The sequence below is a fragment of the Tachysurus fulvidraco genome, chromosome 7 (genome assembly GCF_022655615.1).
Source record: "Tachysurus fulvidraco isolate hzauxx_2018 chromosome 7, HZAU_PFXX_2.0, whole genome shotgun sequence".
Classification (NCBI taxonomy): Eukaryota; Metazoa; Chordata; class Actinopteri; order Siluriformes; family Bagridae; genus Tachysurus; species Tachysurus fulvidraco.
In genome coordinates, this window is record NC_062524.1 from 10,458,951 (window position 1) to 10,482,715 (window position 23,765).

A 23,765-nucleotide genomic window follows, 5' to 3' on the forward strand; every position below is an offset into this window, starting at 1 on the left:
TGTCTATGTATTGAAATTTATGATGCGCCATTTAGTGGTTGCTCAGTGCCATAACACTGTTGCACAAAAGTTTAAACATGGCTGCTAGACTTACTTTCACTCCAAGGACCAATAACTGTTGTGACAGTTATAATAAATTTGTTAATCTCTTAAAAGTAATATTGCACAGCATTCAGAATAACTATACAATTGCATAATTATAAAAAATATTAAATATATTAATATCGAACAGTATGATGCAATGTTAAAAATGTTAAAAAAATCCACCAACTTCCATTGCGCTACGGTCTAGTTCTTATCTTATATTAACATTGTCGGAGCTTTCAGTGGTGGATCGGATACCTACTGTATAGCTAAGGTTCTGACACCCTTTCGCCAGCATTTTCAACTTTTTCAGCCATTTCTGCTCCTGTTGCTATTCTGTGGGACCAAACCATTCAGGCCAGCCTTCAGTCTACACACACATTAGTGAGATTTGTGTGCCTATGACCTTGTCCTGTTGATATGCTCTAACCACTACATCCTGGGATCACCGTAAGATGCCTGCAGTGTTAGAGATGCTCTCAGTTGTCTCGGCGTCATAATTTGGCTCTTGTCAAATTTGCTCAGATCCTTAAGCTTGGGCCATTTTTTTCCTGTTTTAAATAGCTTTCAAAATATATGGCTTTTTTTTTTTTTTTTAGATCAGTCGACTTACTGTATATATAGAATGCATTTATTTACTCAGTTAAATCACTCACCATCATTAGTTGAGTGGCTTGTTACTAACATAAGAAGAACATAGAGATTTCCATGCTTTTTTCACAATTTTTATCTTGGAGAATCTATGAGTGTGATGTTCAGGTGTCTACAAACCTTTGTCCATATAGTGTACTGTATATGCTAGACAGTGACCAGATCTTAAAACAATTAAAAACCTCTTTTGTTCAGTTTTGAAAGAATTTGTGATAAGTTGCACTGACGCTGTTCTGAGGCCTGCTGCTCAGAGCCAGTTGAACAAAGTTCCTGTAGAGTTTCAGCGTAGGTTAAGTTTTGAAATGGCAAAAGCAAACAAATCCATCCTGGGTTGATAGGTTTCATGACACGCATTATCAACTTTCTCAAACAACACAAGTTTTAACTCTGAATCAGTGATTACTCATTGTGCGTATAAAAGCCAAAGGTCTGCAGAAGCAAACAGACATCAGAGTTCAATGTGGGGGAAAAAAGGTGTGCATTTGCATTTGAATAACTCAGTAATAAACATAAAAAGACACAAGCACAGTTGAGATACCTGGTCCATTATTTCTTAAACAGTGTTGTCACACTGAGTTCATCAATCCCATCAATCATGTAGCATGGAACCAGTCCTTGAAAGTGTGTAGTGCTCTTCACCCTCATCATTAAGCATCTCACTACAATTAACTGTTTTAACAGGTTATTACTGTATATTTATCCCTCCAACACCAGAGAAGACATCCAGAATATTGTGACTGAACATTCTAATGGTGCCAGGTTTTCCTGCTAGACTAAGGAGAGGATGGCTTGATTCCTCATGTTCTTTAGTTCCAACAGAACCAAAGGTGTGTGTTCATCAGCACAGAATCCATTAACAAATCATAGTGTATATATATGCATACAGAGACATCTAAACCTGGATTTATATGGGAAGTACTATCTTAAGTACTAAATATCTGGATATAATTTATAATATTATATTATATGGAACACCTTATATTATATTATATTATATTATATTATATTATATTATATTATATTATATTATATTATATTATATTATATTATATTATATTATATTATATGGAACATATCAGTCCAATCACCGTATGTTTACCTGTACTTAGCCAGTTTGTTGATCTCAGAGAGTTCTGGATAGTTTATATTAAAATTGTAACATATTTTAAGGCATACTGCATAATTGATAGTAGTTACTAGGCTTTAAGGGGTTAACTGTCTTGTTAATTAGTGATGTAAATTTCAAGAGAGCCCAGGTGCGTGGCGAGCTTTTGTCCAGGCTTGGCACGGCAGCGATATCACAGCACAGAATATATAGACATAGTATTTTTGAAGTGGGTGTGTTATGGATAATTCAATAAAGGAGATTTATATTTCATATACTGATACTGCAATCAAGTACCACTTAACAATTTATATCCTGGTAGTTTAAGGGAGGAGATTATGAAGAAATGGTGAAGTATGTGTGACGAATAGTGTACACACATACTGTAAATGCATATAATAGCCAGAGAAATTAATATTAACAGAATACATTCTAATGTATTTACAGACCTTAATAACATTATTCCAAGACCTCTGGTCTTAGACAATAGATTATTATGAATTATTTGACAAATTGTGATGAAAATCATACAGTGTAAGCCTGCCTCAAGCCTTTTTATGTATAGAGGTAGTACTTCTTAGTAATGTAATGCTATATTTATTCAAATGGAAAGTAGACAGTTCATATAATGAGGTGAAGTAACTATTTCATGACTTAATTAAAAAGTTAGATTTACGAAGATTATTTTTTCAAAAAAATATGTTACAGAAAAAGATTTGTATGACCATATATAAAGTAAGATAAAAAAAAAAGATATTATGCAATAAATAACTATTTATAACTTTTAAGACACAAAAAACATGAGGGATTACTTGGGGGGAAAACAGAAGAAAGGTATGTTCTACCTTGGATAGCCTAAAGACACTTTTTTAAAAAATACTAAACACTTTAAGGTTAAAACTCTAATACGCTCATACTTGCTTTCCTGATTTTACAATCCCACCATCTGGTGTCACCCAGAAGAGGATCGGTTCCATTTTGAGTTTGGTTCAGCTCACAGTTTCTTTCTCATGTCATCTCAGAGTTTTTCCTTGCCTTGTGACAATGTAAAGCTGCTTTGTATCAATTGTTAAAAGAATCATATAAACTGCACTGAAATCAACTGAATTAAATGCAACAAAGATTAACAGATTCTCCAACATGCTTAGAAGAACTATTTCCTTTAGAAAATGCACCAAGTACTGATGTATACTAATACACCAAATATAGACTTTTTGGGTCTTCTGTGTCATCCTCATCCTGTGTTATCCTCTGGACACCGCCTGCTTAACAAGATTTGGAAGGGTGCCACAAAATTACTTTATTATCTATTTAATTATTTTTGATTCAAGGAATAATGTTCAGTTTTGGTCATAATTATGGTCATGCATGACTTTTAACATGAAAATAAATATAACAGAGGCCTGTGCATAATGTTAGGCTTGGTGTTTTTTACCCTTTCTCATAGCTTTATTCATAAGAAATATAATGAAAGCCTCCATTTTGTACAAATTCCTCATGAGATCACATTGGATGTCTTGTAAAATCATACAGTTTTATTGTATTTGTGTTGAAGGATTGTACAGCTTTGATATCGCATATATATGATTTTAAAAATATGAAATGCTGTCCAGGAAGGGTACAATCATCTACATATTTCACAATAATAATTAATAATAATAATAATAATAATAATAATAATAATAAGAAGAAGAAGAAGAAGAAGAAGAAGAAGAAGAAGAAGAAGAAGAAGAAGAAGATTCAATCATGGAATCTACCTTGGAGTATTAATTCACATTAATTCAGAAAATTTAAGTGATATTTGATAAACTGTTTCAAATGGAGTGGTCAGCTGAAAAAATAGACATGTGATATGATTATTATTTAATATGTGTAAATTACTTTATCATATCAAAATATTGGCATTGGCAACAAATTCTTGCTCGTTTATTGTAACAAGCCAAAATTAATGATCATTTTATTTTACCTGGAGGAGGTATGAGATAGCACAGGTGTGACCAATATAGCCACCGCCTATGTTATCTTAGGCTTTCTGCTAGAATGACAAAAAGGTGATTGGTTAGTTTTTTAAACTGTGATCTACAAACACTTCATTTATTAAGCTTGTTTTAGCTAAACACATAAACACCTCTGCAGTGGTAAAGCAGCACTGATTGGCTGCTGTGGAGGTGGAGGAGAGAATTTAATACACAAAACCTCAACTTCAGTCAACTTCAGAAAGTCGCAGCCCTGACACAGGTAAGACACAGCACTAATGACTAACCTAAAAGAGACAAAGTTGATGCATTCCAAGAGATTTTGAACTATATCTTCTGTAACTGGATGTCTGAGTCTTTTCATGAAAACTAATTTATTTTGCTTGCTCTCTTTCTGTAGTTATGGAGTTGAAAATTCTCCTTTTTTTTGTCGTGACTCTTCTCTGTGGTAAGACTCCAGAATAAGATGTAAAGTTAATGATATATTGTGTTATATAAACAGCTAATTTGTTTGTAACTGTTTACAGGTTTGATAAATATTTATATAATTATATTTATAATAATATTTATAATAATTATATTTATAATAATATAAACATAATCCTTTTTTTATTGATGTACATTAACTGTTTTATTTAAATATTTTAGGGATATGTGCTGCTGGGCCTGCAGGGAAGGAGTTTGCAATTTCTTTTATGCAGAATTATAAGTATACAGGTGTACCACATTTCAGTGTAGATGTCTCTAGCCCCCCAAGTTCTCTCTTAAGCACAAATGTGAAGGTGACTGCCCTGGGAAATGTCTTTGAGGCCACTCTTCAACCAGGAACTGGCAAGTCTTTCTTGCTTCCTGATGGGGTAGAGATGACTGGAAGCTCACAAAACAGACAGACTGTCCAGGTAGAAGCTGATCAGGACGTTCTGGTGTTGTCACTAAACTATAAGCCTTACACAGCTGACACTTCAGTGATCTACCCTATCAAAGACTGGGGTACAGAGTATTACCTCTATACTCCACAGATGGGTCCACCTGGTCAATATAAAGAGTTCTCTATTACCAATCAAGGCATACAAAACAGTGTGGCGATTCTGTTCAACGGTATGGTGACATTTGCTGGGCAGCAATACACAAGAGGTAGCACACTTATCATTAATCTGGAACCTTTTGAAAGTGTGCAAATCCAAAGTGAAGAAGATCTGACTGGCTCCAAAGTATCTGCCAAGCAACCAGTGGCAGTCTTTACAGGACACAGCTGTACCTGGTATTTTACAGATTGTAATCATGTGTATGAACAACTGCTTCCTGTAAGTAGCTGGGGAAAGGAGTTTGTAGTTGCAACTCTTGCATACAAAAAACCCTCATACAGATTTGATACAGTAGTCATTCAGGCCTCAGAGAACACTGAAATCCAAATAACTACTCAAGATGGCGTAGATTCCAAAACACCAAAACAAATGGCGGCTGGAGAAACGCTCTATATGAATCTTCCATATCCAAACTCTCTGCATGTAATTGCTGATAAAGCAGTTCAAGTGTTATATCAATTTAATGGTGGAATTACAGAAGGTGGAGAAACAAATGATCCCTTCCTCATTACTGTCCTTCCTGTAAACCGATTTAGCACTTCATATACAATGGATAGTCAAGTTGGCTTTACCAATGAAGCTATTATTATAGCTCAAACCAAAGACTTGGGAAAAATGACACTAGATAATAAGCCATTACCGAATGACCTGCAGTGGACTCAAGCAGGGAAAAGTGAATACTCATGGACACAGTTCAGTTATGCTGAAGGCACAGGCTTCCATCAAGTCTCCCATTCAGACTCACCTTTCGCTCTGTACAGCTTTGGTGCATCAAAAGAAAATGGATATGGATCTCCTGCCCCTGCTAATCCTCCAGGTAAGACAAAATATAGTTTTCATTGAGGTTTTATAGAAATGTATATATTTATAGAAGTATTTTTACAGAATGCAGTTATAGGACACAAGATATAGGAACGGCACTGAATGAACCAATTTTCAAAATTAATTTCAGCTAAAGTTGGTGTCTGCTGGGTCATGGGAGATCCACATTACCGTACATTTGATGGCAGTTACTACAACTTTATGGGCAACTGTACATATATCATGGCAAAGAACTGTGAAGTGGACAATTTTCACCCTGCTTTTGAAGTCCAAGCTGAGAATGAACGCCTTGGCAGTGCAAAAACTACAGCTGTCAGCAAAATCATTATCAAAGTCTATGGTATAAACATCACAATTGTCCGGCATGAGACTGGCATTGTCCGAGTAAGTATAATCTATAAAAATGTGTTAACTAGGTGGAGGGTTATCATTATTTGTCACAAATGTGAAGTATAACTATACTACTAGTGCATATCATGAAATTAATTTGCTGACTTTCTTCAGATTAGTGATTCACTCTGGTACCTTCCGATCTCCTTGGACAATGGCAGAATAACTCTTCAGCAAAGCGGTCTGTCAGTTATTATCAATACAGACTTTGGTCTGTCAGTGCAATATGATTGGGATCAATATATGGTGGTGAATATACCAGGGAGCTTCATGGGAAGAATGTGTGGCATGTGTGGGAACTTCAATGGAAAGAAGGAGGATGACCTTACCATTCCCAGCGGCAGTGTAGCAGGCAGTATTCCACAACTGGGAAAGAGCTGGAGAGTACCAGGTTTACCAGGAGATGCCTACTGCAGTGATGATTGTGTGGGCCAGTGTGAGAGCTGTCAGGGAGAATCTTGGTTCGAACGTTTGGCAGCAAAGGCCTTCTGTCACTTGACCACAATGCTTACTGATGGTCCATTCCGAGATTGCAACTCTGTCATTGATTCCAATATTTTCTATGAAAATTGCCTCTTCGACTACTGTATGGGAAAAGGATACAAAAACTTCCTATGTAAGACAGCAGAGATTTACACTGATGCTTGTCAGCGAGCTGGTGTCCATGTATATAACTGGAGACACCTAATTGGCTGTTGTAAGTATAGATTATATAATAGATTATAGAATGTATGAATTATAAGAGCATAATATCTATAATGTTTACTTTATATCTTATTAAAAGTTCCTCTTTATGTTCTCAGCCAAACCTAAATGCCCGGCTAATAGTCACTTTGAGTCATGTGCTTGCCCTGCTACCTGTGAGAATCCCACTCCATCTGCTGCATGTAAAGCAAACTGTGTAGAGGCTTGCACTTGTGATGATGGATACTTGTTGAGTGGAAACAAGTGTGTTCCTAAGAATCATTGTGGCTGTGTGTACAAAAGTGGAGGTGATGAGCGTTATTTACAGGCTGGAGAATCCATCTGGGCTGATAACAACTGCAGCAAAAACTGTACATGCAATTCAAATAATGGTCAAGTTGTATGTGAAAACAGTGGATGCCCTGGTGGAACTGAATGCAGTGTAGTAAATGGGATCAGAGATTGCCATCCTGTACATCATGCCACTTGTAATATTTATGGAGATCCTCATTACAATACGTTTGATAACAGCAGCTACAGCTTCCAGGGCACTTGTACTTATATTGCCACTAAGGGCTGCCATCTGAATGGAACAAAACTCACTCCATTTGCAGTTATAGTAGAAAATGCACAGTGGGATGACATCCAAACCACTCCAAAGGTCTCCATGGCAAAGGTGGTGATTGTCCAAGTGTATGGAATGACATTAGTGCTGCAAAGGAATCAACTATACAAGATAATGGTTAGTTCAAACTCTGTTCTGTATACTGTAATGTCAACTATACCTATATACTGTACATCCTGTATTTAACAAACACAGAGAGCAGACTTTATGATCACATTTCTCAAATAACTTGTTGTTTATTGTTTATTATGGAAAAAAATAATAATTCACAATAAATGTAGTTAGTTAGTACATGGATAAAAGCTATATCATGGAAAAATTGTAGTAAAACATTGCTTTATACAGTAAATTATAATTTTGCTTTTAGAAATTATAAATCTTAAAATTGTAAATCTTAAAATGACTTATTTAAGGCAAACCATGTGTCAGTATCAGATGTATAATATCCTAATATCCTTAAACAGTGGACTGTTATTAGATCTGATTTGTTATCTTCTGATCCATTCCACTGACATTATGTTGAATGATACAGCACAGATCATGCATGTGAACACAGATGTAGTGCAATTGCTGATGTTTTGCATACCTTGGCAACAGATACTTATATAATGCATTCTCACCACAAAGACATTATCAGTATCAATTAAGTATCAGGTACAGATTCTGATACTCAAATCTCTGATTTCTTACTAAAACGTGAAATTGATGCATCCTGAAGTATGAATTTAGAATTTGGAGTAAATTGCTTGTTATTATGTTTTGAAGAGTCGGTTAGTGGTAAATGGGGTGAATATATAGCAAGAGGAAAAATATTCTGTGTGCAAGCTTGAGGTCTGGCAATAATTACACCTGCCTAGTCTTGTTCATGTTTTGCTTTTCTGGAATGATTAGTCTTGTTGGCCAAGTACCTTAAATGTCCAGGTACCTGTACTCCCTAGGTAAAGAGCTCCACTGCAGGAATTCTGGTTAGGAAATCACAGCAGGTCTCTAGGTTTTAACAATATAACAACCAAATCCATAATCCTTTACTCATTTTCTTCAATATTTTTAGGTTAATGGATTATTGACGAACATTCCTGTAAGTCTGGATAACGGAAAAGTAAGGGTCCAGCGAGAATGCGATCAAAATGTAATACTAACAGACTTTGGCCTGAGAGTCACCTTTAATATGGTTTACCACGTCACAATTACAGTCCCAAGCACGTATGCAGGAAAGACCTGTGGCTTGTGTGGAAACTTTAATGGTAATAAGAATGACGATTACCTCTTGCCAAATGGCAAAGAAACCAAAGAACTGAAAACATTTGCTGCTGCATGGAAAGTACCTGTTCCTGGTATTAAATGTGATGATGGCTGCAGTGGTGATGTCTGTCCAATATGCCCTGAAGATAAGAAAATTGCCTTTGAAAAGGACTGTAGTATTATTACCAACCCTGAAGGTCCATTCGCCGCTTGCCACAGTGTAATTAACCCTGACTCCTACTTCAAAGATTGTGTCTATGATGTCTGCATGGGTGAAGGAAATCGAAAGATGCTCTGTCAAGACATTGCTGCATACATGACTGCATGTCAGGATGCAGGTGTTACTGTTCAAAAGTGGAGAACACCAACATTCTGTCGTAAGTATACAAGTTTATAGGAAGTAATTAAGAAATTTAAGGACAAACTAAAAACACTTTCTGACTCCTCCTTGTGCTTAATCCCTGCAGCCTTTACCTGTCCTGACAACAGTAACTATGAAATCTGTGCAAAAGCATGTGATGCACCTTGCCTTGGCCTTACTGATGTAATGAACTGTGATATTAAGACTTGTGCTGAAGGCTGCATGTGTAACCATGGATTCTTTAACAATGGGACTGGCTGCATTACAGCAGATCAGTGTAGCTGTTATGAGAATGGACACACCTATAAGGTAAGTGATATCTACCACTTCTTTCTGTAATAATAACCTCCTCTTTCTGGGAAGGTTTATACTAGATTTTGGAGTGTGGCTGGGAGGATTTATCTATTTAGCCACAAAAGCATTCATGAGGTCAGGCACTGACAATTGACTGAGAGAGAGGTCCATGAAGCTGATCCACAATAAAATTAGACCTCCTCCGAAGAATCTTTATCATTCTGAGCTGACAAGATTTTTAAGAATCTTGGCTGCTGCTTTTGGCATGAAGACAAAAACTATAAGTCATAATGTGTCTTCTTGTTTAACAGTTAAAAGCTAAATCAATAAAACTTGTCACAAAGGCAGTGGTGATATACTGTATATAGAAATCTGATAATCTTTTCGTATTTGTCTCACTATTACTTTATCAACATTTGGGACACTATTGTTTATACAGCATCCATGTTGAGTGCTACATGCTACCGCATTCATATTTTATAAAGCGACCAGTTGCTACTTCATACTGAGAGTCTCTGAGAGTATTACATAAGCTTTTGTTAGGTAGATGCCATGTGATATGATTGTTTTGGAAAATATATATATATAAAAAAATAAAAGCATCGAAAACAAGAATGTAGTAATGATGACGTGTTAAACCCCCTTTCAGATTAATGAGACTGTCATCACAGAATCTTGCAAAGAAAGTTTGACTTGCCTTCCATCTGGAAAAGTAATTCATAAATCCATAGAATGCAGTTCTATTGAAGTCTGTGAAATTCAGAACGGGGTTCTTGGCTGCTATCCAAAACCTAATGGTGAGTAAAAGCACTTTACCTGGATTCCTGCTCACAGATATCTTTCTTAAAGATTTAGGAGTAGCATATGACACATTGTAACTGTAAAGTATAAACTGTATACTACCTGCAAATACTTTTATGTAAAATTATTCTGAATGAAGTAAAAACAGACTAGAAAAGAACTAGTTATAAATAAGTAAATAGGTGACAATGCTTATTTATATGTCTAAATTTTATGTGAATAAGGTTTTGAACATTTCCTTGAAGTGGGTTTTAAATGGTGAAGATGAGTGCTTGGTCAGTTTCTCATTTAAATCCTGGGAGAGCACACAGGAAAACACAGAAAATTAACAAACGCATGTTCTAGAAAATGTTCTATGCTGCCAAATTAAGTTTAAGCCACTTTAAAAATTTAAATAAAGAGAATGGTATTCAAGAATTTGCAATGACAACAGACTAATGTTCACAAAGATAATCAAAAAATGTTAGTGTTCAAAGACCATTATTTTCATTATTTTTGAAAATACTTCTACACCTGTGGACCTTTTTTACACCCCCTGTTTTGAAAACACCCATATATGTGTTTTCAGACCAAAAAATACCAATTTATGCATGTACCTATATCTATAGAAATGTAGTAATGTTTTATAACTTTATGGAATTTATGGAATGTATTAGTGAATGATATCTCTTAAGTTTTTTTCCCATTCAGGTCATTTCCAAGTCATCCACATGTCTTAAAATATTAATATTTTATAATTATTTCTATAGCTTCACCAGGTATCTGTTGGGTAATGGGAGATCCACACTACCGTACTTTTGATGGCGAGTACTACAACTTCATGGGAAACTGTACTTACATCATGGCTAAAAACTGCAAAGCAGACAAGGACCACGCAGCATTTGAAGTCCAGGCCGTGAATAAACGTACTGGAAGCTCAAAAGGCACCAGTGTCAGTCAAGTCATCATTCAAGTCTATGGTCAAACCATTACCATTGTACAACATGAGAATGGGCTTGTCAGAGTGAGTTTTCATATTTTTTTAGCATTGACCTACTATATCAATTGGAATTTCTATTGTTCTAATGTTCATGCTTTAATACATTTCAGATTGAAGATTCACTGTGGTATCTTCCAATCTCTATGGACAATGGCAGAATAACTCTTCAGCAAAGCGGTCTGTCAGTTATTGTTGAGACAGACTTTGGATTGTCAGTGCAGTATGATTGGGATCAATATTTGGTGGTGAAAATACCAGTTAGTTTTGCAGGAAGGATGTGTGGCATGTGTGGGAACTTCAATGGAATTAAGGGTGATGACCTTACTACTCCTAGTGGCAGTGAGGCAAGCAGTATAACACAACTGGGAAAGAGCTGGAGAGTACCAGGTGCTGTGGGAGAAGCCTATTGCACAGATGATTGTGTAGGTCAGTGTGAGAGCTGTCAGGGAGAATTATGGATTGAACGTCTAGCAGCAGAGTCTTTCTGTCACTTGGCCACCATGCTGACTGATGGTCCATTCCGAGATTGCAACTCTCTTATTGACCCTAAGGTTTTCTATGAAAATTGTCTTATGGACTTCTGCATGGGAAAAGGTTTTAAGAATTTTCTGTGTAAAACAGCACAGATATATGCAGATGCTTGTCAGCGAGCTGGTGTTCATGTGCATGACTGGAGACACATCATTGGCTGTCGTAAGTATTATGATATGTGTGTATGTGTATGTTTACAGAAAACCTAATCTCTGGCCTCAGAATGTCATATTCCATTAAATTTAATTTAACTGTACATAATTAATATTTTTAAATGTTTTAAATTGTGCTTAATTTGTATCGGCTGCACAATTATTCAACCCCAAATAGCCACTCTTTACAACTGCAGATCTTCTGGGATGTCTATTTTTGTATCTTTAAATGTGGAATTATTGTCCATTTTTCCTAACAAACTCTCTCAACCTCTATCAGGTTAGACAGAGGCCATTACTGAACCTTTATCATAGATAATCAAATGGATGAAGTCTGGGTTTGACAGGGCCATTGTAACACAATCAGGTTCTTAGTTTTGAACCATGCCAGTGTAACCTTGGCACTATGCCTGTTGAAAGATGAACCTCAATCCCTGTATCAAGTCTCTTAGATTATAGAGGATTTATTCTAGAATTGTCCTTTATTTGGCTCCATCCATCTTAGCTTAAACCCTTTTAGTTTCCTAACCTCTGTTAATGAATAGCATTCAGTGACATGATGCTACCACCATCATGCTTTACTGTGGGGAATAGAGTTCACAGAGTGACAAGCATTTACATTTATGGCAGACAAGGGTGTCTGCCATAGATGTGGCAGATGTTAGTATCCAGCATCACTTCCATTTATCTCCTTTATAGAAATGTGCAGTCTAGGGTTAAGGGCTAATGCCTTACCCCAACTTTGACTTGATATATCTTTTTCCCATAATGGCTCTTCAATATTATGAAATATTTTGTATAAATTCATAACATTTACTCCCAAATAAGTCTGCTTACTATCTGGGGTGAATTATTTTGCATGTCAATGTAGCTGTTTCCACTGCTGTAGACATCTGTAAACCGCTTTTGAACAACAATGTGTAGATTTACTGAAAACCTTTTTATCCAGCGACACCTACATGTCCTGCTAACAGTCACTATGAGTCCTGTGCTTGCCCTGCTACCTGTGAGAATCCCACTCCTTCTGCTGCATGCAAAGCAAACTGTGTAGAGGCTTGCACTTGTGATGATGGATACTTGTGGAGTGGAAACAAGTGTGTTCCTAAGAATCAGTGTGGCTGTGTGTACAAAAGTGGAAGTGAAGTGCGTTACTTACAGGCTGGAGAATCCATCTGGGATGATAACAACTGCAGCAAAAACTGTACCTGCAACCCCACAAATGGTAAAATTATTTGTGAAAATGCACAATGTCCAGCTGGAACAGCATGCAATGTTTCTAATGGGATCAGAGCCTGCCAACCACTCTCTCAAGCCACCTGTAACATCTATGGAGATCCTCACTACAACACGTTTGATAATGGCACCTATGACTTCCAGGGCACTTGTACGTACACTGCCGCTCAGGGCTGCCATCTGGATGGAACAAAACTCACTCCATTTGCAGTCATAGTAGAGAATGAGAAATGGAATGAAATCCAAACCACTCCAAATGTCTCGATGGCCAAGGTGGTTGTTGTGGAGGTGTACGGCATGATTATAATTCTGCGAAGAAATCAGCTACATCAGGTCATGGTTAGTACAACTTTAATTAAAATTTTGTTGAATATAAAGCCAAAGTACAAATTGCCAGCTAGTTTATTAAGTAACAATCCACATTGGGTTAGGCTGTTATTTGGAAAATACTTAATATGGCAGGTTTGATGAGGAGAGCTGGGCTGCTACTGTCCAGGAAGTGTTTGCTTATGCTTAGTATAGTCTTCTTTATAGTTTGTGATATTGCGAAAGCCATAACTGCCAAAGGCAGAGGCCTTTAAACCTGGAGGTGAGTGGCCACACCTTGGGTGAGTCCAGCAAGTTAACCAGCTTCATTTCTCAGTGATGATTAAGCAAGGTGATGAGAATGGGGAGGATTGAGTATTCTGAAGTGAGACATGTAATCATATCCTATTAGTTTAGCACGGAATACGTCATATCAAATATTTATGATGTTTTTTTGTTGTTTTTTTACCAACCTTCAGTTGTAGTTCTTTGATTTTTATCTTTGAAATTTAAATTAACTTTCATAATTACAAACCCATGTTATGTTAACATTAAACAACTGCTTTGGAAAAAAATAATGTACAAAAGCATTCACTAGAACTACTTTCTTTTTCAGGTAAATGGTGTCCTAACTAATATACCTGTAAGTCTTAATGAAGGAGAAGTGATAGTCCAGCAGGTGGGCTACAACAACGTAATCTTTACAAACTTTGGTCTAAGAGTGGCCTATGACATGATTTACCACGTTATTATCACAGTCCCCAGCACTTACCTTGGAAAGACCTGTGGCATGTGTGGAAGCTATAATGGTAATAAGAATGACGAGCTCCTGCTGCCAGATGGGAAAGCAGTAGAAAAAACAGACATAATAACATTTGGAAATGCTTGGAAAGTGGCTGTCCCTGGTATTGTGTGTGATGATGGCTGCAGTGGTGATTTCTGTCCAAAGTGTGCCGAAGATCAGAAAGTTGTATTTGAAAAGGACTGTAGTATTATTACCAACCCTGAAGGTCCATTTGCTGCCTGTCACAGTGTAATTAACCCTGAATCCTACTTCAGAGATTGTGTATATGATGTCTGCATGAGCAAGGGAGATCAGCATATGCTGTGCCACAGTGTCACTGCATACATGACTGCCTGTCAGGACTTTAAAATCCCTGTTAAAAACTGGAGAACACCAACATTTTGCCGTAAGTGTCATGTATATTTGGAAGGATCAGTAATAGGAGGGGTAAATCTAACAAAAATGAGCTGATTAAAACAATGTAAAGTAAACTGTTTATTACCCATCTAAGATTTTTGACAGTCTCAAATCACAATTTACCAATCAATTAATTTTCGTTACTTTAACCGGTCAAACACTTTACATTAATAGTTAAATAACTGAAAATAATTATTTAACTAAACCATTATCCCTGCTCTCTGTAGCTCTGAAATGTCCTGACAACAGTGTTTATGAAATCTGTGCAACGGCATGCGACACACCTTGTCCTGGCCTCAGTGATGTCATGAAATGTAATATTCAGACCTGTGTCGAAGGCTGTAGGTGTAAACCTGGATTCTTTAGCAATGGGACAGGGTGTGTTAAAAAGAATCAGTGTAGCTGTTATGCGAATGGAATAACCTTTAAGGTAAGTTAAAATCTTTGTTGCTTAAAGCAGATAAGCTTTGGATTTAAAATAAAAGTAACACATCGTATGCCTTTGGAAGTGTGGCTTATAGCCCTCTATAACAGTAATAATCATTGCATACATTAACTAGTTTGATTGACCACTCGTAACCACTTTCTTCATAAAACCGCAGAATGTTTATAAAAAGGTATCCTTTAGTCATAAAAATTAATGTTTAACAAACTTGATTAAATTTATAATTAAACTAACACTTTTTTTTGGTTTTTTTTACAGATTGGTGAGGTTGTTGTCCAAGAAGGTTGTCAAGAAAAAATGATATGTCAGCAAACTGGTATAGTGAAATATGAAAGCATGACATGTAAAACTGATGAAATATGCCAGATAGAGAATGGTGTTACTGGATGTTACCCAAAACAGTGCAAGTTGGAGATCGCAGGCTCCTTTACGCTTTTCAATGGAACAATTTGGAACATCCCGTCTATGGGAGCGTATGATTTGGTGTACGTATGTGACAATACCGTTATAGGGATGTGGTTCCGTGTGGTGGGAGTGTTGCAAGAGAGAAATGGAGTCCTCACTACTGTAGCTGTTCATGTCTTCTTTGACAATGTTCTTGTCACTGTTACCAGCCAGAATGATATTTGGGTAAGAAACAAATCTTTCCATTTCATACTGTTCCACTTGCTCACGCATCATCCATTAAATTAAAATGTTACAGGAACATTAATTCATAACTTATATGTTTTCTTTCTTAAACATCTAGTTCAATGGCAAAAAGGTGACTGTTCCTACTATGGTAAACCATGAGGTAATTTTTAAGGTCATTGATCAGACAGTGATCATTGAGAAGACATCTGTCATGAGATTGTCCTACAGTCAATCACAGGAGCTCACAATCACAGTGAACAAAGCAATTGCTGATAAAGTTTGTGGCGCATGTGGAAAATTAACTGGCTCTATTACTGGCGAAAGCATAATGTTCTATATGGATCAATACCGAGCTCTTGATTTTCCCACTTGGTGAGTATATCTGCAAAATCAAATGGTCAAAAGTAAAAATATTATAACTTGAATATTGACTTGTTTTCATACTTAAAAGTAAATGTTACTCTTGGATGTTATACTCAAACTCTGCTCCACTCTAAAGCAACCTTTTTTCTTAATTACACTGTGTCAGTGAAAGTTTGTAGACACAAGACCTAGAATAAACATTGAATTAGTTTCTAGAAATAGTCTTAATGATGTAGCATTACAATTTCCCATTGTTGGAAATGTGATGCTCAAAAACTATACCAGCAGGACAATGTTCCTGTGGCATGTTTATGCTGAAGTGGCAGAACTTGAAAGTCCTTGAGTCCTGACCTCAACCCCACTGGACACCTTTAGGGTGAACCGGAACACTGACTGCACCCCAGACCTCCTTACTCTTACAACATTAGTGTCTGATCTAACTAATGCTCTTTTAGCTGAATGAACCCAAATCCACACAGTCATGCTCCAACATCTAGAGGAAAGCCTTCCCAGAATAGTGGAGCTTATTATAACAGCAAAGAATGGATTATATCTGCAATAGGACAAATGCAACAAGTACATATAAGTGTGATGGTCAGGTCTCCACAAATTTCTAACCATATAGGGTATAAATATGAAATACAGTATGACATGACATTACGTGAATGTATAAATCCTTGTATATGTATAACATGGGGAAACTGTCTTTGTATTGGTCATGTAAATGATGTCATGTTCTTTTCTGGTTTCTTCACAATTCACTGGTATCCTTTCCATTATTTTTTAGAAATACATTTGTATGTATATATTCACATCATATATGTATATGTATGTGTAGTAAAAACTGAAATATAACATAGCTGTAGAATTATTTTATTAGATTTCATTAAATTATGTCTAATATGACAACTATATTCTAATGTCTAATATAATAACTCTTATTTCAGCACCGTGTGATGAGGAAAGAACTGCTAATAAATTCTGGAGGCTGGGAGCTTCAACCAAACAAAATGTCTGAAAATATACCATATGATTTCATACATGATTTTCTGAAATTATAAATCAAAATCTAAAAATAAATAAAGCACTTGCAATATGACATACTTTTCTTGTTTGGTTACTACGTTCAAGCATCCAAAAGCCCAGACAGACAGACAAACAGACAGACAGACAGACAGACAGACAGACAGACAGACAGACAGACAGACAGACAGACAGATAGATAGATAGATAGATAGATAGATAGATAGATAGATAGATAGATAGATAGATAGAGTTCACCGATTTATGAAATGGGTTTGTGGAACAGTTTCTAGATAAGTGGTTTTTAACAGAGACTATGATTGTGAGGGGCTTTGACTGTGACTTAATTGCATAAAACATTCTCCACAAGCACACACATCCACATGAATGGCACACATGCCTGCTCCTATTACTAAACAATTTTAGTGCCACTGCAGCCTCTGGTGGATTGACAGTGTAGCTATACTGTAGTATATTACTGTAGTACTATACTCCTCCAGCATGCATAGGCTGTATGTTAATTAACAACAGTATAAATAATCCTGCTTATATTCACATTTTAGTGTTTCTAGCTGAACATGAACCAGCTATACTATACTTCGATCAACTTAATTATACTAAAGCTATGTAAAGCTGCATTACAGTGTTGCTTGAGAGTTTGTGAAACCTTTAGAAATTCCTATATTTCTGCATAAATAAAAAAAAACTTCATCAGAAGTCCTAAAAGTAAACAAAGTGAACACAATCAACAATATTATACTTTTTCATTATCTGTTATTGAAAAAAATGATCCAGCATTACATATCTGTGACTCGCAAAAGTATGTGAAACTGAAGTATGTGAAATCTGTTGTAAGCCCTTGTGCTGCAATACCAGTCTAAAACATTATCTTTGTTCCTCTTTAATTATTCTTTGGTCGACAGTCTTAGGTGCTTGTGATTGTTGTCTTGGTGTATGAACCATTTTTTCTTGAGATTCGGTTTATGGACAGATGTCTTGCAATTTTCTTTTAGAGATCACTGGCATAATTCTGAATTAATTTTTCCATCCAATGATGGCAAGCTGTCCTGGCCCAGATGCAGCAATACAGGCCTATAGCATGATACTACCACCACCATGTTTCACAGAAGGTATAAGGTTCTTATGGTGGAATTCAGTATTTTCCTTTCTCCAAAAATAATGCTTCTCATTTTAAAACTATAAAAAAAACTATATTTTGGTCTCATTTCTCCACAAATTATTTTTTTTATATTATAAATTATATTATTTTATTCTGGCTTTTCCACATGATCTTTAGCAAACTTTATGGGCAGTAATGTTCTTTTTGGAGAGTAGTGGCTTTCTCCTAGTGCCAGCTCTGCCTTGCAAACTGAGGTTGTTGTGTTCACCTGATGACTCATGAACATTCACATAAGCCAAAGTAATGTTCATGTGTGTTCTGGGTAGTGAAGTATTGTGCAGCCATTATTTTGGTGGTCATACATGTTGGGAATATGAGTCTACACAATGTCAATGAATGCTGGTCAGAAAGAAGAGTCTGGTGCCTTTAGTTTAATCATAAAAATCACAAAAAAATTTAAAGTTTTTTTTTTCTTGTATTTAAATTCTTTTGGATTCTCACTCACTCACTCATTTTCTACCGCTTATCCGAACTTCTCGGGTCACGGGGAGCCTGTGCCTTATCTCAGGCGTCATCGGGCATCAGGCAGGATACACCCTGGACGGAATGCCAACCCATCGCAGGGCATCTTTTGGATTTTGAACTATTATTATTATTATTATTATTATTATTATTATTATTAGTAGTAGTAGTAGTAGTAGTAGTAGTAGTAGTAGTAGTAGTAGTAGTAGTGGTGGTGGTGGTGGTGGTAGTAGTAGTAGTAGTATAGATCCTTTTTTGCTTCTAAAAAAAATCCATCATAGAATATTAGAAATGTGTCAAAAATATTGATAATGAAGAAAATAGAGCCCATTCACATCATTGGTATGATGTTTTTTGAATAATTATTTACAATTGATTATTTTATCAATTATGTTTATTTAATTAGTTATTGACTGTATTAAGTATTTGTTACCAGTAAGCTATTTCTTTTTTACTTAATTATTTTATTGTGAATTTGTTGATCAATTTGATCAACAAAATGACAAAAGATGGAACACAAATTTTTGACTGAATATCCACAAAACCTGACTCTGCTCTCCTCAAACTTCAGCTCATTGAGAACTCTGCTGCCTGTATCATAACTCAAATTCCCATTATGCATCACATTACCGCTTCCCTTCAACTCCACTGGCTCTCTATTGAACACCCTATTAATTTTTCTCCTTACTTTTAAATCTCTTCATAACCTTGCTCCACCATACCTCTCAGATCCTACACAGCTCTATGCTCATTCTTTCCCACACTCTCTGCTCTTCCTCATCTAGGCTCCTCATTACTCCTCCTGCCCGTTTAACCACCATGGGCACTAGAGCAGTTAGTCAGACTGCACCTCGTGTCTGGTATTCTCTCACGGAAAACATCCATAACACAGGTTCTCTTACCACATACAAAACATGACTCGAAACCTATTCATTTAGAAGTGCTTATTCCACAAGATCTTAGGCCACATAAATCTCCTTAAATGTTTAATGTTAGATAACAATTTTTATAAAATATTGTTTTATTGTTGTTTACTGTTATTTTATTAAATAACTGAAACTTGGATTAAACCAAATGACTACATCGGTCTAAATGAGTCTACACCATCAGGATATATCTATAAGCATGAGCCTCGTCAGTCTGGCCATGCAGGTGGTGTTGCCACTATCTTTAGTGATTACCTTTCTGTTACCCAGAGAACACAGTATAGATTTAATTCTTTTGAAGTGCCTGTCCTTAATGTTACACTATCGCACATGCACACGAAGAAATCCCTGATGTCTCTTGCTCTAGCGACCGTGTACAGACCCCCAGTGGTCACTAGCACATTAGACACTGTTGCCCCAAACCGATTACAGAAGGTTAGAGATAAAACGCTTGCACCGTGGTATAATAGTCATACTCACACCCTCAAGAGAGAAACCCGTAACCTCGAGCGAAAGTGGAGAAAAACTAAATTAGAGGTTTTTAGAATTGCATATAAGGACAGCATGTCCAGCTATATAGACAGGCTCTAAAAGCTGCCAGGGCTGAGCACCTAAGCAAACTCATAGAAAATAACCAGAACAACCCCAGGTTTTATTTAAAACAGTGGCTATTTTAACAACAACAAAAAAAAAAACAGAAATCTGAACACACTATTCCATCACAGTTTAGTAGTGAGGTTTTTATGACATTCTTTACTAATAATTTAATAAAATAGATGACGCTCAACATATGAGAGCAACTAGTGACCCAGTCTCACTTAAGGCTCTATACACACAACTACAGTGCTTTACAAGTACAGGACAGGAAGAGTTAGATAAACTTATTACTACAGCTAAATCAACAACTTGTTCACTAGACCCCATTCCAACTAAATTACTGAAAGAAGTGTTACATAAAGCTGGTGAACCTCTTCTTAATATTATTAACTCCTCGCTATCTTTAGGTTACGTCCCTAAGTCTTTCAAGTTGGCAGTCATTAAGCCACTCATCAAAAAACCTAACTTAGATCCAAATGAACTATCAAATTACAGACCTATTTCACATCTTCCGATTATGTCTAAAATACTTGAAAAGGTTGTGTCCGTTCAACTGAGCTCCTTCTTACAGGAGAACAATATCCTCGAAGAGATTCAGTCAGGTTTCAGGCCCCATCATAGCAAAGAAACTGCACTTGTGAAAGTCACAAACAACTTGTTCTTAGCTTTGGACCAAGACAGTATGACACTATTAATTCTACTTGACCTTAGTGCTGCATTCGACACTATAGACCACAACATTCTTCTAGATCGCTTACAAAATTACACAGGTATTCATGGACAGGTTTTAAGTTGGTTTAGATCCTACCTGTCTGACCGATACCATTTTGTTGAATTAAATGGTGAATCCTCCAGTTTATTACCAGTTAATCATGGGGTCCCTCAAGGATCAGTTCTAGGACCTCTGCTTTTCTCAACATACATGCTTCCATTAGGGAACATCATTAGAAGACATGGGATTAGTTTCCACTGCTATGTTGACGATACCTCATCAAAACCAGATGAAATAGCCAAAGTGTCCAAATTAACTCAATGCCTTAGAGAGATAAAAGACTGGATGAGCTGCAACTTTCTGTTGTTAAACTCTGATAGGACAGAAATACTACTTATAGGTCCAAAAACCAGTACACAGAAACTCTCACAATTTAACTTCCATTTAGAGGGAAGTTCTGTAACTAGTAGCTCGACAGTGAAAAACCTGGGTGTTATATTAGACAGCAACCTGTCTTTTGAAAATCATATAGCCCATACCACAAAAACAGCCTTCTTCCACCTTAGAAATATTGCCAAGCTGAGAAACATCCTGTCTGTATCTGATGCTGAGAAGCTAGTTCATGCATTTACGACCTCTAGACTGGACAATTGTAATGCGTTACTAGGTGGCTGTCCTGCATCTTTAATAAATAGGCTACAGTTAGTCCAAAATGCAGCTGCCAGAGTTCTCACTAGGACAAGAAAGTATGATCATGTAACCCCAATTTTATCATCTCTACACCGGCTACCTGTTAAGTGTAGCGATTTTGGCTCACGAAGCAAGGTAAATATTTATGAGTAATTATAACGCATTATAGTGACTCTAAATATTTTAACCTAAGTTGAAATTAACGGTAATGGAATTAACATTACACATATTTGGTCTGTTCGTCCGGCAAACAGGCCGTGTAACCTTTATTAATTCTATGAAGGCGGTACCTTCCCGGCCAAGGAAGATTCACTTCCCTTTTTTTTATACCGTAATTTAAATAAAATTAACTTAACAGAACATGTAGTTCAGACTAGATGTTGCAGGTACCTTAATTTTGTAAGCGATACTCAGAGACAATCACTTGTGGCACAAAAATATGGCATTTAATGAATGAGACAAACACAACATAAAACTAACTACACAAACAAACAAAAAATAGGGAAAACAAAGATGAAAATAAAATAACACAAAAGCAATTAAAATTTTGGGAAAGGGAGGAAGAGACTGGAAAGAAGAAATGGCAAGCTTAAACTTCAAAATTAATCACACCCTAACTGGGAAATCGTCACCGGAATCTTAAATTCACCTCAAGACCCAATACAAGGTTCATACTTAAAATATGCATCTAAATTGGTTGGTAAAGGAAACGGTTACTTGCATTGGCTTACTGCACAAGAGTCCGGATGCAACAGAGAAAACTCTGAAGAGTCAGTTAGGGTGGGGTCAGACGTTCTTCCAAGTTCTCCTGAAGATCAGAATAGTTGTCGTTCTTGGAAGTGAAGCTTGCTGGAACTGCTTTGAAGGAAGATGGAGTCGTCTCCAAGCTGTTCCGAAACTCTGACCACGGATTAGTGGTGTTTGTGACAATTTAAAGATCACGAACTCCACCCATCTTTGGGGAGATGGCCAATACTACGGCCTGAGATTTCGGTGGGAAAAACTCCCTTTGTTTCAGGTGTCTGTGGGCTTGGTTTAGCTATAAAACTTTTAGATGACTTTGAAGTTTTATCCAAGGTGTATTAAGATGGTATGGCGCCTTTCGTGCTCAAATAAATTACACCATTGTTTGAGAAATGAGTAACCAATAATTTTGTGGTCATTTGGATACTAAACATGAAAGGGAATGACAGTATAAAGGCAGCGGTACATTACATACACAGATCAGTAATCAAAGTGTAACTGATGTTAATACCGTGTTGTGTTCTGACACATGAATAAAATACGCCCCTGTCAGGAAAGTAAGGAGCAAATAAATTTAAGTCAGGCAAGCCTTAACAGAAGAAACACATTACAACAAGGTTATAAGAATAAGAATCTTAGAGTATCTTATCTAATTGTTTTATTAGTAAAAGGAATGTCTCATTGTGTTGTGTGTGTTCTGGTTGAGGGCCCCTATGAGTTAAATCAGAGAAGCGGCATGGGGTTATCTGGTCTTTGTGTAGGTGCCAGTCATTCTGGAACCAGTTGTGTGTGTGTAAAACTGGGTTGCTCATGGTTCTGGTAGTTCCCAGAATATCTAAGTCCGTTTTCTTATTTAGCTCCCAAACTTTGGAATAGTCTTCCTGATAGTGTTCGGGGATCAGACACACTTTCCCAGTTCAAAAGCAGATTAATAACTCATCTCTTTAGTCAGGCACACACATAACACATCCCATAAAATTATGCACCATTACATTAGACTTGCACATTTTTATGAACAGCAGATATGTTAATCCCTCTACACTGCTTTTCTCTTTCACACCCATCCCGAGGCATCCAGACATTGTACCAGCTCCATGCAATGAAGATTTTGGACTTCCACTTAGATGAGGCTGACTCTATGAGAATCCTGAGACATCTACAGATCTACCAGCTCCAGTTGGACTCTATGATACCAAGAGGAGATCTGAACTCCATGTGATCTTTACACCAATTCAACAAAACATTTGTTTGACTGTATATATGTAATCACACCCTCTAGTGTCACCCATATGAGGATGGGTTCCCCTTTGAGTCTAGTTCCTCTCAAGGTTTCTTCCTTACCAATTTAAGGGAGTTTTTCCTTGCCACTGCTGCCTGAGTCACCTCAGACTTGCTCATTGGGGATAAATACATATACGTACATACATACATACACACTGTGAACTATATATATATATACCGTATATAT

General features: G+C 36.6%; 1 protein-coding gene across 1 annotated transcript; it reads left to right on the top strand.

The window, feature by feature from the left end:
* The first annotated feature begins 3,977 nt into the window (after positions 1 to 3,977).
* LOC113641226 (IgGFc-binding protein) lies at positions 3,978 to 17,062 on the top strand. Its single transcript, XM_027143787.2, has 17 exons — positions 3,978 to 4,078; positions 4,217 to 4,264; positions 4,465 to 5,718; positions 5,854 to 6,107; positions 6,228 to 6,810; positions 6,917 to 7,539; positions 8,474 to 9,041; positions 9,132 to 9,334; positions 9,969 to 10,116; positions 10,870 to 11,123; positions 11,210 to 11,792; positions 12,732 to 13,354; positions 13,938 to 14,511; positions 14,750 to 14,952; positions 15,226 to 15,597; positions 15,716 to 15,972; positions 16,911 to 17,062. The coding sequence occupies exons 2-17, from the start codon at positions 4,219 to 4,221 to the stop codon at positions 16,918 to 16,920; spliced, it is 6,555 nt and encodes a 2,184-aa protein (XP_026999588.2). The 5' UTR covers positions 3,978 to 4,078; positions 4,217 to 4,218; the 3' UTR covers positions 16,921 to 17,062.
* Positions 17,063 to 23,765: the final 6,703 nt, after the last annotated feature.